Source organism: Hirundo rustica, chromosome 5 (assembly GCF_015227805.2).
Source record: "Hirundo rustica isolate bHirRus1 chromosome 5, bHirRus1.pri.v3, whole genome shotgun sequence".
NCBI classification, from domain to species: Eukaryota; Metazoa; Chordata; class Aves; order Passeriformes; family Hirundinidae; genus Hirundo; species Hirundo rustica.
The window spans coordinates 49581923-49602482 of record NC_053454.1 but is presented as its reverse complement, the minus strand read 5'-3'; the positions used below and the strand labels follow the sequence as shown (position 1 = coordinate 49602482).

The window sequence follows — 20560 nt, the reverse complement described above, 5'->3', positions numbered from 1 at the left end:
ACATCTGTGGAAGCCTCTAGTGATGTGCTGACACAGGGCAGACTCCACCAAAACATTAGGAGCTTTTGAGGATGAAAGATCCCAAGAAAAGTTAGAAAAATGCACAGAAAAGCACTATGAGCATACAGCTGAAGACAAAGCATGAAATCTGGAAGACTCACAGGAGACCAGGTGTGTTCTTTACTAACCACAGTGGAAATGTCCTAGTCTACTTCTGTATGATATGCAAAAGATACACAAACAAGCACCCTGTGTGTAGCACTCGAAGCCCACACATTTGTCTTTGTGAGCTTTGGAGGCAAACTACTCCAAAACCTGGGGGAGGAAGTATTAAAACACCAGGGTGTGATTTGACCTTCTCTAAAGATTACTGATTGTAATTTTAAAATACTAAAAACAGCTGAAGAAAAGTCTTGTTGTTGTCTCCAATGCTTAAAAAAGGGAGACTGGTGTGAGTCTCCTCACCATCACCTCTCAGTTTCAGATTACATGATTCTGCTGTTACTGTCCAGATGACCAGAGTACTTTAGAGATCACAAAAAGTGAAAATCCAAATACACAACAGACAATAAAACCACTTCTCTCTTAACAGGTTGATGCATGGGGCTGCCTGAAACAAGCTTGACCAGAGCATGTGACTTTACTTTCACAAGGCAGGTAAAAACATACTCCAAATTTCCCCATAAATGTTCTTCATTTTCTAATGTGAATTTACCAACAGAATTTCCCTACCACATCTACCTTGCAATTAAGTGTTAAAAATTACTTTTTTCTTTCTGTTTTCACAGAACCAAAATTGTTCAGAACAAACGTATCATATATAAAACCTGCTTATTCACTGTCATCAGTTCTGCTATGTTCATATCACGCAGAGGAGGGAGAATCCTTTTTTAAGAAAGGATTGTACAAAATTAGTAGGATTCCTCCCACCTTTGCATGTTGCTTTCTGGTAAGCTTTATGGACTGTTGTGTTAAATATGCTCTTTTTGATGCAACTCCACTTTGCTTTTCAGAACTTGTGAAATTAAAGCTTTGACAATGACAGGAAGACTATTTTTACTAGGAGTAGCAGACAGAGAATAAATAGTACTTCAACACAAGCTTTTGGGGCTTGTACTTACTTAACATAATTTTAAAAGCAGTTCCTTCTGTGGCACAGGCTTATTTTTAATCTCCTTTATTGATCTGTTTTCTCAACAGCAATGAGCCCAAGCAATAGCATAAGATACACCACAAAGGACTCCAACACGTAACCTGACTAAAAGTTGATTAACTTCATTTAATCAGCTAATCTAGTATTATCAAACTTTCTGGTTCTGGTCAATATATCCTTTTCAGGCATTTGTGGAAGTTTTAGCCCAGAGAGACGGGAAATGAAAGTACAGATAAAAGGCAGATTTTTCTTCAAATGTATCTCTTGACAAAGGTGATGAGAGACTCTGGCCCTTGTTGCAGTTTCTTTCATCCTTTCAGGTTTTACTAGGTAATTTCATTTTAAAACCATGATTTTTCAAGCTGAAGAATAATGAAAACATCAGTTCAGTGATCACCTGAACACCAAAAGCTGTATTAAATGTGTGCATATAAGAACCATATCTAAAAGATATTGTACCCAGTAACCAGTATAACCCCTAGGCTTGCACCCCTCATTATCTGACACTTGATAAATGTTGTAAGCTGCTATATCTTTGGGGTCAAAACTAAGATCATTTCTGAGAGACACTATTGGCCAAATTTATTGCTGGCATAGTGCCAGATAAAAATCTATCAGGATGGATCTAATTTGCAAGAGCAAAGATTGCAAAATCTTTCAGTCATTTCAATTCCTTCCTTAAAGCCATCTTTGCAAAAAATGCTTAAACATGTAGAAGAAAAACAGAACTAAAAACTTTTGTAAATACACCTCTGCTTTTGACTCCTCTCAGATTTAGGAGCTTCATGACACCTAGAAAGAAAGCTGTCACAAAAATACAATGGCAGGAAAGTTTTTCACAGAACACATATAACTCAAATGCCAGTTAGTACCTTCTCCTCCAACACAGTCTTTCAATCACTGCAGTAGAAATGAAAAAAAAGCACCCAGCGATTGACAGCTGAGCTTTTGTTCACAAACCACTAGAGAGATGTGACAAGTCTATCCAAAAAAGCCAAAGAACTTACCTCCTACAGTGCAAACACACAGTACAGCAAGGGAAAAGAAGGCAGTCCCCAAGAGCTTCATACTTGGTGGTAGTGGCAGTAGTTCTGTCAGCTCTCCCTTATGCAGCTGGGCAGGGAGTGCTCTCACTCTGAGGCAGGCCTTAATTACTCCATGGAAAAAGGTGTGTGGTGAACTGTGCCTGGTCACTGCCCATTCCTGCTTATTTTGGGGACTTTGATAAAGAACAGGAGGAAACACAACATACTCCCTCTGGGAGTTCAGTACAGAGGAGATTTATTGTTTCAGTTCTTACAGGAACTCCTTTTCTTTGGCAGTGAACCATGTTTTTGTTAATACATTATTTTGTTCTTCTTCAGTCATGAGGTCAGGAAGGTTTTTGAACAGAGGCAAATCTTTCCTTAGGATGTGCTATACATCACCAGCTTTCTGGAGCTTGGGATACTTTAAAAGCACATGTTTGTGAGCAGTGAGTGAGCCCAGGTACTGGGGGATAACACAGCCAAGAACAGAGGAGTAAAACAAGCAACAAGAGCCCTCATTTGGCTCTGTTCTGGTCTGTGTACAGTGGCCTTGGTGAAAATCACAGCTGCTTCACGTTAAAGATAGAGAGTCTCCCTGAGAGAGCTGCCATCCGGCAACCAACAGGATGCCAGGGTCACCAGAACAGGGAGAGGAAGTGGCTACAACAAGGTGCCCCAGCAGCAAGAGGCTCTGGGCCATGCAGATTTAGAGTTAGGGTGGGGGATTTTTCTTTACATGAAAATGGGTCCTCTCTTTTTTTTTTTTTTAATTTGAATTTAGATACAGTCAAGGCAACTAGCCTTGACTGTATCTGCTCCATTAGTAATGTAAAAGTTTTTTTATTCTTCTGTTTAGGTATTTGCTGTGCCATGGGATGGAAGTACAGACCCCAAAGCAGGCCTCTTACCTGAGCTGTCTAATAAGCCGGCACAGATTCTCTTCTCCTCAGGACACACTGAGAAATTTTGATATCCCTCCTTCTCACAGCAATTTCTCCAACTTATGTGGAAGAAACCAAAGCAGAGCTCTAGAGTTAAAGGCTATCAAAACATGATCTTGTAATAGCCCTGTGCTCTGCACCTTAACCATTAAAGGCAGCTGACAGTGATTAATCACAAACCTTCAACCAGAATGAGAATGAAGTGCAGTATGTTTGCTCTTCTCCCTCTTTGTCAGCTCTCAGGAAAAACTGTGGAAAAACTGACCTCATAAACAGCCTGAATAATTAAATAGTCAACTCTTCTTATTTCAGTAATTAACTTTTTTTTTTCTTCATGACCAGGTTCCAGCTATAAGAGGAAATTTTGTAATGGCTTCACATGCAGGAAGTCCCAAGAGCTCACCCACAGTGCTTCCAGCCACAGAGCTGTTTTATCCATGAGATGAGGAAAACAGTAGCTGCTTGGCATTATCTGTGGAATCATAGAATTCCACACATTCTAGGGTTCCAGAGACTTGTTTAGGTTGGAAAAGACCTTTAAGATCATCATGCCCAACCACTAACCCAGCACTGCCAAGTCCACCACTAAACCCTGTCCCAAAATGCCACATCTACACATCTTTTAAATATCTCCAGGGACTTTGAATCAACTGCTTCCCTGGGCAGCCTGTTCCAATGCTTGACAACCTTTCTGTGAAGAAATCTTTCTTATATCCAGCCTCAACCTCCCCTGATACAACTTGAGGCCACTTCCTCTTGTCCTATTGCTCATTAATTGGGAGAAGATTGACAAAACTTTTGTTTAAAGAACTTACATTGCTACATCTTAAAACTGTGACACATCACCTGCAGGTGACAGAAGCTGGTGCTCAACAGAAATCTGATACTAGACAATGAATTTCTGGCACTTCATTCGGACAAACTTGGGTATTTGAACCCATCAGAGATGCAAACATGTAAGTTCTCCATAGCTGGACTGCGTTCTCAGCATTATTGAAAAGGATCCCACAGAAATAAAAACTTGACTCAGAAAGTGGTGGGCCACACAATGACACTTTTGCCAAGTTCATCAGAGCATATGGCAGGGAGTTGCGCCAGTGCTCTGTTTTTGTGCTTGTTTTCTGCTGACGTAGGACCTAAAGTTAGACTGGGCTAGGAAAGCAATAACTACTGCAGCAGAAAGCCTTCAATAAAGATGACAAATCTGAACAGAGAGTGAATTCATCCCAGGTTAGTACTGTTCCTAATCTAATAAGAGGCATTCTAACCTTTTGTTACCACCTGAAATGTTAATGCTGATGAAGGATACAGAAAGGGATATTATTTTATTGACTGAAATGAAATCTCTGCAAGATCTAGGAGGCATGAAGGTATGAGGACAGCATCCCCTCCTTGGGTTTTGAGACTTAGAGAAACTATCAGAATGCCCAATGGGTAATGGTTTGCTGTTTGTCTGAACAGCAGCAGCCCGAGGAGTTGCTGCAGCTGAAGAAGATGACTGTGGTGGTTCCCTGCAACTCACTGAAGGCAGAAAGGGCACAGAGTGTTGCAGTATGTACCAATGTAGGTGGAAAAGCCTTCCCAGCCTCACACAAGGAGTTGGGAGGGAAAGAAAGAGAAAGAGCTAAGAGTGTTTACTTTACACTATGCCGTGCAACTCAGGTTCTATGTCAGAGAGGCCCAACGCAACTTTCTGCTCCCTGAAACAGCAGGAGAACAATGTCCCTCTCAGGTACTCATGTCAATTTCAAAGGCAGTTAACTTCTACTAGATCAAACTTGGGCAGCAGCATGCACCTAAGAAATAATAGGAACAGAAAAGGGACAGCTCAAATAACTCACTGAAAGAAAAAATTCTGGCTAAAGCTGACTTGTAGCTTCTGGCTTGGATTATCTGAGCTGCAGAAGAGATTCTCACAATTCTTGTCAATGGAAATAGTTTGTTTGTTTGTTTGTTTTTTAACAAGAATAAATTTAAGGTTTCAAAAGCTTCTAGAGATCTTTGCAATAAAAGATTATTCTTCTATGTGTTCACTGAAAATAATTATTTTTTTTTTACCCTTCCTACCAGAAAATAAGTTTTGCTTTATTGAATAAATGTTTTTCTTTCTTTCCTCCAACTGAGAAACTTAGCTTCAGTGCCAATGTATGCTTTGTTTTACAGAGAAATTTGGTCATTGGTACTTTTGCCAGCTGTGGTGTTACTGCCAGTGTTGAGATATCTGGAGTTTCACTTCAAGCCTCAAAACAAGTGACTGTGTGACTCAGTTTCCACATATTTTCAAGTAAGATTTTTAGCCCTCCTAGTTGCAGAAGAAAACTTGAAACTTGACTAAAGAGCACGCTAGAGAATGAAAGGTCTCTCTGTTTTAAAATACCATTATTTTGTAGTGCAATAAGGGTTGGGGTAGCATGAGTTATATATTCATTTTTGACAATGTGGTATTTCATTATTAAAGGGAAACCATTTACAGCCCCAGTAGATCTGCAGTTACAGCTTTACTGGTCTCTGGCTGTATTTATATATTCTTTCTTAGTTCACATTGCTTGGAGCATAACATTTCCTTTTCATGCACAGTTTTCCTATGAGGTTCAAATAATCCCCTTCAGATTTAGAGAACATAACAATTTTACATATTGTTCAATATCCTCGAAGCACCACTGCATAAAGCAGGTAATAATGTGGACAGCAAAGAGCTACCTTGCTGTGGGCTGCTGACAATTTCCAGTGTGGGTGTGAAGAGTCAATTTGTCAAAGTCTTTACAAAAGCAAAAATAAAAGGGTACAAACAATACACAGTCTTTGGTGTTTTACTAAGGTGAAGAAGCAGACACACTGACTAAACTTTACAGCCTTTTCCACGGATGCTTGCTAGCCTTTCCTTTGATGGTTATTTTAACTCTTACAGCAGAATGATAACAAAAGAGCAAACTGACCTCAAAGTGTATTGTTTTCTCCATCTGTATTTTAGCAAACACACCTAAAGCAATATTGCACCAGAAATTACCTATGACTTACCTGTATATTTCATTAATTTACTTCCATAAACCAGGTAAATTTGCATTGAAAAATGCAGTTGTAACAGTGCAGAAATATTTTGTTTAGTTATGCTTTATGTCCTTTTAAAAATTGTTTTTAAAAGTACTTGGGTTTTAACCTATTACATATATTAAAATTTTTGTATAAAGTAGAACTTCAAAGAACTTGAATTTAGCAGTAAAAAACCAAGATACTTTAATGGCTATGTGCAGAAGTTTCTCTAAAAATTCATGCTGAGGGACTTACTGAAATGTAGATAGTTTGTTATGAATTTTTTTATGGAAACATTGGAATATTTCATGGACTAGAAATGTCAGTATCCAAATTTTTCTGCACAAAATAATATTAAAAATATGAAAGACCAGGCTCATAAATATATTTAAGTGCTTAAAAACCCAAGATAGCCACCCTTTCTTTGTAGGATGGAACCTCTTCAATCTCTCTGACTTGATTTAGAGACAGCTGCTAATGGGAAAAATTCCCTAAATCTCTAAGTGCCTTTATTTAGGCAACTAAGGACCAAAACACATTTAATCCATGTGGGGTTTTTTTGGTTTGTTTCTTTTTTTTTTATTTTTAAACAAAAGATTTCTTCAAGGCCAATAGAATTACTGCACCTCTGACTATCAGAAAATTTTTTATTTGCTCTACCAACTGACTCTGTAATGATACCCGGTACCACAGAGCATGTCTTTCCCCCTGTTTCCTACTACATCTCTTTCCCATTCTTACACACCTGGGACCCTACTGATACACCACAGGGACTCCAAACATGTTTGAAGGGCCTGGCTCAATGTTTATTCACCTGCAATAGGTATAAATCGGGCCCATATTTGTAGAAACGGAGTTGCAATGTGCAGCTTAACAGCCAACGTCCTTCCAAGGGCAGAAACCTAGGTCCATTCTTTCACTATCTACTGACGGGTAGATATTTTGATTTTGTTAGTCAGAGAGAAGCTTAAGCAGAACTACAGTAGCCAAAAGAAGAAAGTTGTGAAGGGAAAAATACTGCAGTCCCAAGTTGTATTTCATGCTTAGATATGGGCAGTCAGAAGAGCTGGGAGAGAGAGAGATCATAAACAGTTGTTCTAGGGATATAAAAAACAGAGGGTTTGCAAACTTAGAGCAAAGAACTTCATGCCATGTAAAGACTCACACAGATCTGCATCCTGTCCTGAGCTAATGAAATGGGAAACAGTGAGTCAGTCTCAGTTTCTCATGTTATTTGAAGCGTGTGGAATCATTATACGGTTGGCTGTCTCAGAAAAAACAAAACACAAGTATGTGTTTGAACCGTGCCTTAATTTTCCAAAAGGATGGATAAATCCAACAGCTATCTATCCAGAGATATATCTCATCTTTATTGTGGTAAAATTCAATGAGCTCATTCTTCTTGGCTAGTAGTATGAGACTGCAGTGGACCCCAGAACTGAAATGCAAGATGTGTTTTCTGTTCCAATTGTACTTGTCCTTTTTACTGTGCAAGATGCTGTTAGACATTAAGCTTCTGAGCTGAGTTTCTGTGGTTTCTCTTTTCCATTTGGTTTCCTCTGCACAAGCAATGGAAAAATATATCAGATTTCCCATCAGTCTTATGAGGGAATACTCTGTGCATTGGTCTGTCCAAGTTATAGTTTCTAACAGTGTCAGCTTTGTTTTAGGCCACTAGCATCAGAAACATCTTAGAACATTATAAAATATCTGATTATAAAGAGCCTATTGTACTTAAATACAAGCATTTTATAGCTCTCCTAGCAGACAACATTATTACTACATTAGTATCCCAGCATGTATTATAAACCTAAATTTTCATCCACTCATTAAAGGCGTCACTGAATCCAGATTCCTCATTGCTCAGTTTTGTTTCTGTTCGTAAATGTTGTGAGATTTGGAGGGCTTGGGCTACTTAGAAGATCCTGGGAGCTTCTGAGCTACAGGTCATGGGGCTGGAAAAAGGAGAGTTACAGGAGACTTGGCAGCTGCACAGAATTTAATGTTGGGCAGATAGAGAGTACACAGGAAGAGCCGGGCCAGCATGCTCATTTCCTGCATCTCTTATTCCATTAAAAAAGTGAGGTAAAGAGATGTTTCATAATGAACAGCTTCTTCTGGAACTTACAGCAAAAAGCCAGGATTCACATATCATGAATCTCAGACAAAGTTATGGTCCAAGACAATATCTATCAGACTTTTTTTTTTTTTTTTAAACAGAGACTCTGAACCTTAAGACAACTCTTCTCTGCTTGGCTTTTCTCCTCCTTTTTTTTTTTTTTTTTTTCCTGGTTTGTTTGCAGCTACCTACAATCTCCTGCAATCCAACATCCAGCACTGATAGGCTTGAACTCTTTGTGGCTTAACCTCCTTATCCAGAACAGCTATTACTGCTGCTCCTCTGTGTCTGGCTTCCCAAGCCTTCATTCCTTTGGTGTATTTCAGACTTCCTGTTGTTGCTATCAGAATGAGTCCTGCTGGCAAGCACTTTTTGACACATGCAAAATACAATGCATGTCTGGTCTGATAAGGAAACAACATTGCCAAGAAAAGTAGGTAAAATCCCTGTGCCAAAATATACCCCCAGCATTCCAGCTTCCTAGAAGACTGCATATCTGCCCCTTCACAGATATCAAACATTTTCCTGTTCTCTGCATTTCTAGTTTCCAATTTATTCAGCAATCCAGATGGGAGTAAATGCTTTCCACAGCATGTAAGAGATAGGCAGTAAGTAGCCAACTGAAAATAAAAGCACCTTGAGCACCTGCTAGAAGCAGGTATTTTAGATCATCCACAAATAGCTGGAAAACACACAAAAAATATTTCACACATCCATGCTTTTGGCAATCTCTTATATTGCTGGGCAGTTTGTCATCAGGAGTGCACTGACTGACATTCATCTACACTCACCTAACAACATTACACTCATCTAAACTTTTCTTCCAGACAGATGGGATAAGACTACAACTTCTTTAAGGGAAAAAACCCCACACCAAACAATAGAAAAAAATGAACTACCAACACTGTGCTTCCACATACTGCACTTCAGGCTGTTCAGGAGCAATGAAAACTGCCTGCAGTAACAAAAAGCTCTAAATAAACCACTACATATTATGTCAATCACCTTTTAAAATGAACTTTATGGCATACACTGTCAGATATTTGGAGCTATGAAACGATGCTCAGGGACATTAACACCATGGGTCTTTGCAGCAACAACACCCTATCTCAATTTAACATTAAGAAGTGCTGATTTATAGCCAAGACCTATACAAATTAGTCTGGAGTACCATAGGCAAAGAACACTCTAGAAATTTCTTCTCTCCTTTATCTCTCCATGAAGAACATACAACCTATGTGTTATGCTCCAGCAGGTTAAAATAATTTATTTTCCTTTACAGCAGGATTAAATTAGGAGACTGTTAATTCCCACGGCTCATCTAGAATGCAAAACCCCAGTGAATTCTGGTAAATCAACAGGAGTTACACTCAGAAGTTCAGCACTTTAGACACTGAAGTGAATATTTAGCTTTCATTTTTTTGTTCATTGCCGGGAGTAGCAGGTGGACAACAATTACTTCTGCAGACTAGTTATTTTTGTTCCTTGAGGGATGGGCTAAGAAAGGAGGAACAATGTCAAGGCTGCCACAGCGCTATTCACACAACCATTTCAGGCTGAGTACCCTCATCACGTTAATGAAGGAAGTAAGCACTCAATAAAAGGACGGCATATTATTTTCATCTGACTTTCTACTGTCTGAATTGTTTGGCTGAGGATGGAGAATTGCCATCACGGGGAGCACATAAAAACAGGTTAAGTGTCTATTTGAGATAAAGCACCACGGTTTGAAGCAGAAATCTGACCTGAGTTTCTGTGGAGCCCTTGATATGCTGAGAGCCTTGAAGTAGAATTTCAGTCTGGAAAACGTATCATGTATCAATTTATTAATCCACTACTTATCTAACTTCTGTCATCACCCACAGATATGCAGAGCCATTTTCAGCCTGCATGTGCAGACCGTAGCTGGGGATCCTGGGGGCTAGTCCATCGCAGTAACAAGATGAAGTGCAAAGTCTACCTTTGGCTGCCCTAGGTGTCAATTCCTCAACATGGCCTGTCAAATCCATGTGTTAGCAGAAGATGGGTAGAAACAGCCTAGACCTGTGACATGACATCCTGTATTGTCATATTTCCTGAAGTGGGTATAAATGACTGCAGAAAACCTTCCTCTGCAGGAGTATTACTGTACTGACAGAAAGTTCACTTTTGCAGAGTACCTTCATGTGCGTTAGGAGAACTGTAAGGTGTTGCCACTTGTTCAGTACTCCTTGAGGAAATCTAAGATTTTTATTCCATTTAATTGGTGTAAGCATTTCCTGTCATCCTCACTGCACAACACAACTTTATGAGAAGAGACTGTTTCAACCTACCTTATAGCGGCTGGAAATCACTATATAAGCTGATACTTAGATCAGCTTGCAACTGGATCAGCACAGTACTTGAAAGCAAAAAAAAAAAAAAAAAAAACCAAAACATTGGAAAGTACAGGTGTTATAGAAGTAATATCTAGACATTAGAGCTGCTCCAGCAGAACACCAATGAGCAAGGGGCAAGAGGAGCAAAACCTCACTGCAGCCACAGCCAGTCCCCCGCACTGTGTTTCCCAACTTTGATTGAAAATATCTTTCTAGCAATCATACCTTTTTTTTTTTTTCTTTTTTTTTTTTTTTTTTTTTGGGGGGGCAGGGGAAAGGAGAGCTCCTGCACTTCAGTTTCTTGGTAGCAATTGGTGTCAGAAGCACCTGGGATCCTGTTGTTTCACTAGGAAGCTCTGGGGTGAGTCACTGAGCCACCCACTGCAAAACAACAGGAAGAGTCACAAAATTCTTCAAGAATAATGTCTGAGAGGTGTCTTCATCCAGGCTAGTTTGCTGGTTGCTGACAATTCTTGCAACTGCACTAGAAATATGCTTCTTTCAGGCCATGTTTTTATTTCATTCCCTCTTCTAAAATGGATTTTTTTCACAAATCTTTCAAACAGGAGAGCTGATGGAATACTTAAAATTTAGTGAGTTTTTCTACATTTTGTTAAAAGATCTGTTTGATAAAAAATTGTTTAAATATTTGATTCTCTTCACAGCTGGTGATATATATGCTTTCAATGCATGTGCAGGGGAGTAAATAGCAGTATTTTCTGAGGAATTTAACTGAAAATAATGTTTCCTGGTGTCCAGCCAGACCAGATCTCTGCTCAAGATAGGCCAGATCTGCTCTCCAGATAAAGTTACTGGTAAAATTAATCAGATCCTTCCAGACCAGTCTAACTGTACTCCCAGTGGAGCCAAAGAAAAAAATCCAGAACCAACCTTTTACAATTTTGCTGAGCAACAATAGGTCTGATTATTTTGGAAAATTCTGCTCATACCTATCCAAAATTTACTTTAATGACAGGTTAACAAATTTTTTTTTTGAGTGCGCAGTCATTATTCCTATTAAGTTCAGCTGGACATCTTAATACTGAAAGTTATACATTCAAGTGTTCGTAGAAACAGGCCCTGGAGAAGGAACAGTGGCATGCAAATAGCAGTTCTGTATTTCTATTTTCTGCAAATCTCTGAATCCTACTCCAGTCTCATATTGCTTTCCCATGCACATTACTATGTTGGCCTCACTCGGGGGGGGGGACTATATGGAATAGGGATAATCTTTATTTCCATTGGGCTTTAGCCCAGTCTACGTGACAGAACAGATCCTATGAGTTAGAAACAATACCAACAACAACAGGAATTTTCTGTAACAACAGGAATTTTCTATCACATCAGATCTAGGGCTGAGTTAGTTGTGAACTCAATGGACCATTAGCCTGTGACATTCACTGAGCATGAAAACAAGCAAGCATATGCAACTCTTAAGTATCAGGGCGAGAAGCATACACTTAGTATTCAATTATATTTAGTTTGAAAGGTGAGGCAGATGTGATCTAGACATTAATAAAGCACTTGATATTGCCCTTCTGCAGCTCAGGGGCTCCTTGGGCAGCAATCAGCTCTCTCTCATAACCACACGTGACCTTGCTAATGTGATCTGCACATACCTGAGTGTCTAGCTGTTAGCAAATATACCGCCTTCCATACTGACCTGTCATGGTAAATAAAAAAAGCACTCTAAGGTGGCCAGTTCTCCCGGTTTCCATACCTCCCATAACAACATGGAGCTAAAAGTTTGGCAGAACACCTCCTTTTTCTTACTTTGGCTTTTGCAAGACGTCTAACATTTTGCTTCACAGTTTTCAACAGTTTTGACATGCTTTCCATTCCCCTGTAGCAAACGTTTCTTCTGTTGGCTTTTTCCCTCTCTGTTGCACCTCTATACATTCTTCTACCCTTTGTACCTGCATTGAAAACAAGCAATACTTCTCCAAGTTTATACAACAGGCAATAGAGTTCATACTCAGCTGGAGTGGGTTCTGGCCATATGACTGCCTGGCAGACTGACACAACTAAGGTCTCCAACTAAGCTAGCCAAATTATCTTCTTGGACATCACGGAAATATGATAAATAATTGGCCAGGAGAGAAAAACTGAAGATAGAGCTCACACTTCTGCAGCTGGGTGATATTCCTACTTAAGTTACTATGGAGAATTATATCAGATGTGTAAAAGCTGGGGCTGCTTTACTGCAAACATCCTCCTGCAGTTTAACAGAGTTTTCACTTTTTGCCAAATGCATTTCCTTGGTCTGTAAAGCAGGGGGAACTTCAGTCAGTAAATCTGAACCCCTGTAATATTCAATGATGGTCTTTGGGATGGGTTTGGGCAAATGTATTGCCAACACTATCTATTAACACAAGACATTAAGAGGAGTTTCTTGTATTTGGAAAAAAAAAAAAACTTCACAGAAATAAAAGTACATAAATCAGGAATGAGCTAAAACTCAGTGTCAGCATGGTCCAAAAACGAGTATCTAATGTGAGGCTCCTAAATCCTTCTTTGCCACCAGGATTAGTAGCTTGATCTTTGCTACTGGTAATTGCCCAGCAGGTTCTGGGAAAGTAGCTCATTTAGGCACCTAAATGTCAGGTTTAGGAACCTAATTCCAGCTTCTAAAATGAGAGCACCAGGATTTTCAGTTACTATTAGAGTTTTACTTTCAGGTCAGACATAAAATCAGAAGGACTCTAATTTTCTACTTCCACTTTAGATACAACCCCAAATGTCACCATTGCCATAATATTCTGTGGGTGGATGAGCATAATCATGGCAGGGCCCATGGAGGAACACTGAGCACCACAAAAATTCTGGCACCACAGCCTTGCTTCCTTCACTCTTTCTGGCTTGTTGTGAAGTGGTCTCAGGTCTTGCTGCATTTGCCCCAGCTGCTTCCTTCATTTCCTCTCGTTATCTGTGCAAAAGGCACTCATGGCTTATCTGTCTGCCGGGGCTCCAGCAGGGCTACACAGGCTCTCATGCTGCTTTCAAACCACGCAGTGGCACCATTCCCACCTTCTGCAAGACTAGGGGCCCTCTGAGGTCCCAGGGACCTCCTACACTCCAGCAGCTGAAATGACCTGCCTTTTTCTGCTGGAGAAATGAATTAGTCCCTGCTATGTAACTGGTAACAGGATGCTCTACAAGGAATTGGAAGAAAAAACCAAAAATAAGCTATTTTGATTGGCTACTTTTAAAGATGTTCTGTATTCTTTGTCAAGACCCTCCAGAACATAAAAAAACATAACTCCAGAGTATGCTTGAAATCAAAAAGAAGGTTAAACTTAAGCTGAAGCCAAAGCCAAACCAGGGGCACAAATCAAAACCAAATGTGTTGCACTATTCCTAGAAAGTCCTCTTTTCAAATAAAAACGTAATTGCACTCTTATTTTGTCATGCCTTGCCTATACACAAAACTGTAACCATTTTACTAATCCCTTTTAGAAACTGATTTTTATTTTAATTAGTACAGCCCTTTTATATTCTTTTGGTTATCCTCAGAACACCTTGCACTGATTTTTCTTAATTTATTCCTTACAGACCAGGGCAGCTTTTGTGTCTGATGTCCTCAGAGTGCACATACTACACATTTTCCATCTGGAATTTTTTTATTGAGTACATTTGAGTAATTTTACACAGAGTAAAAATCTTTCGGAATTCCTTAATTGAATGCAGTGTAAGATGAATTCACTAAAGTCATTGTCTGCAGGACTGCAACGCAGACTGCAAGATTATAGTGTTGCCTGGTCATATACAGGTAGGGAATTAATCCAAAGAGGCACTAAAAATAGCACGAAGAAGAAGCTTTCTTAAAACTGTAGCCACCCTAACCAGTGAGTAGAGCAAGGTGGCATATGTTTTTCCTGACAGGACTGAGAAAACAAAGATCAGAAAGGCAAGTCATATGAATTTGACAAGTTTAGACCTTCAAATATTCCCTGGATAAAAGGAGAAAACATTTTTGCAGGAGACCCTTTTACAGGATGGATAGGACAAGGTGGGATGGCTTTAAAGTGAAAGAGGGTATAAATTTAAATTTTATATCAGGAAGACGTTCTTTACTGTGAGGGTGGTGAGACACTGGAACAGGTTGCCTAAAAAGGTTGTGGATGCCCCATCCCTGGGAAGGGTTTAAGGCCAGGCTGGATAGAGTTTTGAGCAACCTGGTCTAGTGGAAGGTGTCCCTGCCCATGGGGATGGGGTGTTGGAGCTGGATGATCTTTGAGATCGCTTCGAACCCAAACCATTCTATGACGCTCTGACAGTGGGAGATAATATTAAGTAAACAACTGCAGTGCCCTGTTGAAGCTGTGCTTTCAAGAGCTCACCTAGGCACAGTTGCTTCAAGGATTTTAGTGCACACTTGTGCTCAAGTACAACATTAAGAAACTTTGCAGACCAGTTTTCAAGGGCTTCCACTTGGAGCATTGCCATGTGTGCAAGACTCAAATCATTAATTCAGGAATGGCCAAATCCTAGCTTTATTTTCACCATTCTTGCTAGTAAAATAAAGTTACTAAACTGATAAGAACCATTTTGTGGTAGGTATTTGCAGTAACCAAGCAAAATTTGGATTTGTTCTCTCCTAATGTGTTTGATTTGGCTGTGATTGAAGAGTGGTTCAATATGACAGCAAAGGAAGCTATAAGAGCAAACATTATTACAATCATGAAAATATCCCACCTATGATTTGCTTAAAGCATAGCCCCACAGTAATTAACAGGGCCTTATGTGTTTTCAGCTCTATCATTAGTCAAAGACTCAACAAAATCTCTCAAAAGAAAGCAGGAAGGGCTGTGCACAGATTCCTGGTGATTCATTGACTTCCTTCCTTCTATCCCCAGCCACTGTTTTACTGGACAAGTCTGCACAGTAACAAGTGTGGTGCTGCAGTAAGTAATGCCCAGTGCAAGAGAGACCCTCACTCACTTTCCACGGAGAGCAGCAACAGCCCTGTCCCACAAACACCCACAATGCTGCCAAGTGGCCCACTGGGCTCTCTGAGGAGCAATTCTCCCTGCCAGGGTGACTCTGCAGCCCCCCTTAGTGAACCCAGCAGCAGGCAAGCATGCCTGTGGCCACCAGCCCCAGCTTGCTTTTGTGGCCTGACAGAACTCCCCATTATTGTGTGCTCGAGAAACAAGGGGATTGATTACCAGCTCAGACTATCTCCCACAAAAGCACGTTGTAAAATAACAAAACATAAATTTTAAGTAAATGTGAAGGTGTTTTCCTCCCCCAGCTGCCCTACAGGATTTCTCCAAGGTACCTCTCTGCTGCACTAACTCAGATAAACATGGTAAAACCCTCCCACAGAGATCTGGCTATTTCAGTGAGATCAGAGATTATCTGGTAGGATGTTACTATGCACAAGCATTAGCTCTTGAGTCCTGGTTTTTACTTCAAACTAAACAAAGAAATGTAAGTAATTTAATCCAGGGGATCTCAAATGGGTGCATCGTTTGAGTGAGCTTCTGATGTCTACAGGGGTATAAAGGAAACAGTGTTCCAAAATGTCCTCGAAAGGTCCTGCAGTAAACTGATTTCTCCAGCTGTACCCCAATGCTTCTTAAAAAACACCCCAAAAACCAGACAAGGATATGTTTGCCTATTTCATGACCATGAAACACACCAGGATCCTCATGTTCCCAGCTGAATGGCTGCTGGATACTCCAGCTGTATACAGGGAATTAAATTGTGTTTTGTCCTGTGTTCTTTGAATTCCTTGATTATTTATAGGATAACTTCAACAAAGTTATTAACAGAGTTAATAATAATGAAGTTATTATTTATAGGATAACTTCAAAGAAGATCAAGAGCCTTTCAAGGTGGCTGGAATAACTTTTATCAAGCTTCTTGTATACTAAGTGCTTTTATTACTGGTCAGACTAATACCAATAATTAGATGTATCACTGCAGTTAACCACAGAAAATTTATAGAAATGCTAACCTTCTTTATTTTTTTTCCATTAGGAATTGACATTGGGGAAGGACTTCCACTGGACTAGGGATTGTAAGTGGGCTTTGATTTAGGTTATGTTCTCTCTATAAAGCATTTCCCTGACCTGCCAGTGTGAAAATCCAATTGACTTGAGAAGGAAATCCCTGTTGAAAAGGCCACCCTTAGTCTTCTTTTTATCTTCGAGTGGGACTATTTCAAAAGGAAGTTTCAACATAAAAATGCTAAAAGCAGCTCCAGAGTTTCACTGAACTGAAGTTTCAACTTGTCATTCCTCATATATCTTGACTCCTTTCTTGTAGCAACTTTTGCACAAAACAAAGAGATTAAACATAATTTATGTGTTACAAACTGAGTGGCATAATTCCTCACTTTATAAAGTCAATTGCAGTTTTCTCAGTAATGTGGAAAGGGGCAAAACCTGATCCCTAACGGCTATAACACCTGCCCTATTAAGAGCCACGGCAAAACAGCTACGGATTTAATGGAAGCTAGAGCTGCCATTAGGTTCCTACATCCTCTTTGCATTGCAAGAATTACTCAACTGCTCTATTTCCCCTCTCTTGAACAGGATTTCATCACCTGCTCTTGTCCAGATTTTTCCCTATATCAAAGTCCGGTATATTCAATTTCAGAGTCCTATTGCCCAGTTTGCAGTAGCATAATGCCACCCTATCTCATAAAAGGACTTGGCTCAGCTCCCAGCAAAATCAGTAAAATCATTTCCATTGAGATCCCTGCAAGCTGAATCAGACACACTTTCCTAACTCTGAGATTTCCGCCACGGCCCCTCTGCTCCTTAGCCTTGAATTCCTGCAGGCTCTCAGGAATTTGCCCTGCTTTTCCTTCCAAAGCTTTCAAAACAAACCTGATAAAGTAATTTTTTTCTGTGCACCTCTTCAAGGTTCTTTAGACAGAGCAACCAAAGGGTGAACGAGAAAAAAATATCTGGCATAATGCCCTGCAAAAAGAGGTCTCAGGAATGATGTGAATAAGATGGGAACTGTTAAGCCAGGATACACGACTGGTGCCTCTGGTCCTTTGTATTTCTGTAGATTTCAGATCACACAAAATTGCCAAGCATTATTTCCTTGTATTTTCCTCCAAATCAAGATCCTGGGTACTGAATTAGCTATACATGAGAGGGTGTTTTTATGGCTGCAAAAGTCAAAGAGCAGCTATAGCCCTGGCCTGAACAAGAGGGTAGGACACAAGGAAAAACCATTTCCCCCTGGGTTTTACACAACAGCCACAGAGGACATTGGAGTCACTGCAAAGATTCACAACTGACTTTGCTGCCCATCAAAGATCCATCAGAGCAGCAGGGTTTAAGACAATACTCTTGAAGCTGTTGAAGGGGGCACTCAAACCCAATCGCACTGCAGAACATCACGTGTTGCAATTCCTTGCTTCTGGGAAGGAATGCCTTGCTCTCTTCTTATTTCAGACTGACACAACCAGCCTCTGAAAACTTGTTCAACGAACCAGTAGCAACACTGTCTAGCCCTACAGGTGCAAGCCGTGAGTCGCACTTTAGCGCTCACTCATGTTCAAACCTAGATGTCTTCTCTCACTGCAAGTAGTTCAGGATGTTGTAACACATGTAGAGAGGACGTGCATCATTGTTGTAATAATGTCAATTTATTTTTAATTAAATTAATGTCTAAATACAAAATATTGGGTTTTTTCCAGTTTCAAAAGCAATTTTTTTTTTAGTTAAAATGTTGGTTAAGCTTCATTCTTTTTCATTCATTTTTCTTGTTGCAACCCTTCCAATTCCAAAGTCAGAGGTGCCAAGCTGTCCTGAAGGAATTTTCTTAAGAGAATTGTGTTCCAAATACTAATACTATTTATATTGTCTAAACTAGATAATTGGCAATCCCCAAAGAACCGATAGGATCTGTTGCCTATATATTACTAGCTCAGGGCTATGTAATGGCCAGCACTAATTGATTTTCTTTCTTTCCAGTCATACAAGTATAAATCACAGTTAATAATTATCTCAAGTCATTTCTAAGATAGTGTCTGTAGTAAGCATGCTGCCACCACGAGTAATACTTTTGATATGCTTTCCTCCTAGGACAGATGGAAAAACACCATTCTTCATCCTGTCATTAAGCAGAGACTGGAGATTTAAACATGTTTAGCCAAAGCTCAGACTACAGTGGCACATGATGTACAGTAGAAGGGACTGCATATATCTGAGTTCCACCAGGGGAAAAAAAAAAAAAAAAAAGCAGACACTACTAAATGTATTGATCAAAATGCAGCCTCCCTGGCTCCCACCACACTCAACCACACTTAACAAGTCACACAATGCAGCAATAGCTACCCTCGCAAACCCTTTGCACAGAAAGTGCGCCATAACTGCATTGTGGGGTTCCAGGACTGTTAAAGCTGGTTAATTGGACCTTTAAAATGTATTAAATGTCTACTGAAAAGCAGACTGTAACAATCCCCATAGGAGAAGGGCCTTAATAGATTTACATATTTATGCATTTAAGTGTTTAGGTGCAATAAATATATAATAGAAACATTGCTATTTAAACCTGTTAAAATAGGCATAGGATGAAAAACACTTTTTACAGAAACATATGAGTGTGTGGATGCAAGAGCAGCATTGGTGAGCACAAGGTTTAAACACACAACAGATTAATTTGCCCAAAGAACTTAAAAACAAAGCATCAATGCTTTTTGTTTAAAGTCATTCTGCAACATCCCTGAATAGGGTATAAACAACATAGCAGCCACAATGTTCTATCTCCTCAAACAAACAAATGACGTTAGCTAGCAATTGTGAGAGACTGATAGAAACTGAAATAACGTCTCAGACCTTTTAGAGCAGTTGAGCTGTGCTGGGTGCATATCACAGTGGGAAAAGCAAGCAAATCTGGCAGTAATACGGTTTCCTTCTTTCAGAGCTGGTTGGTAGTAGCAGGAGTGATTCTGACATTACCCTGCACCATGCCAAATGCCCACTGCCCTCATGGGCCAGAACAGCAAAGAGAAAACATCTGGATATAAAAAAGCCTCTATCCTTTCACCAGATTTTAACACGGGACTCCTTGGCAGGTATAACCAGGAACAGGTCCATCTGCATGAATGAAGCAAATGCATCCCACAGCACACACATGGGTGTAATCATTATCCTGCTTATAATAAATAGGCTTCTTTATGCTAAGCTCCTTCCATATTGAAATGGAAGTCCTTATGGCAATTGGGGCAGGTGGACCAATGCCTGAATAAATCTAGGTTATGTAGTCTCATACTGGACATTTGGTCAGTGAAGCTGTTATTTGTTTAGCTAGAGGTGTTACCTTCCACAGCCTTTTTCCTCCTTTTCTTTCTCATTCATCACTCAAGCAAAGCAAGTAGGATTTTCTCCCAGGGCAAGAACTGAGTTGAGTGCTAAGTCAGTTAAGCACTCCTTTGTTTCAAGTTATATCAAATTAATATTGATCTTATATTAATAAGGTTTTTACACTGCATACACACACAGATGTATGTAAGAATTGCAAGTCATTTTGTCACGGTTCAGCTTTCATAAAAACTCAGACCAAAAAACTATGACAGTGAGAATTTTCAGGTGGTCAGCCCTGGCCTGCCCCAAATTGGCAGAATTAGTTAGGTTAATGTGAAAATTGACACTCATTCAGGTCAGTCACCCTGAGACTGGTGCTAAATTGCATCCCACTTCCAAATAAGGAATGAAGTTTCTGGAAGGGGTTCCTGCCACAGAGGGGTAGCATCTCCACCCACTGATTTCACAAGAAGCCTGGTCAGGGCCTGAGTCAAATGAGGAGAAAAGTGGTCTTGTGTGATTTTAAAACTCCCTTTTGCTTTTGGATGTCAGGGTACAGAGGTTCAGCTGGGTGAATAGGTGGATCACAAACAATGATCTGTGCTTCCATATTTACTTAGGAATGCTGTACTTGGCAGTGCATGTTTCCAGTGGCGGAAA

General features: G+C 39.9%; 1 protein-coding gene across 2 annotated transcripts in view; it reads right to left on the bottom strand.

The window, feature by feature from the left end:
* EMCN (endomucin) overlaps positions 1-2376 on the bottom strand; it is a 53122-nt gene extending 50746 nt beyond the window's left edge. Inside the window, exon 1 of one of the 2 annotated variants that reach the window (XM_040065466.2) lies at positions 2161-2376. In XM_040065466.2, the coding sequence (XP_039921400.1) occupies positions 2161-2221 (61 nt within the window). In that variant the 5' untranslated portion in view covers positions 2222-2376. The remainder of the gene's footprint in view (positions 1-2160) is intronic. The other variant, XM_040065465.2, reaches the window with a different exon arrangement.
* Between the last annotated feature and the right edge of the window lie 18184 nt (positions 2377-20560).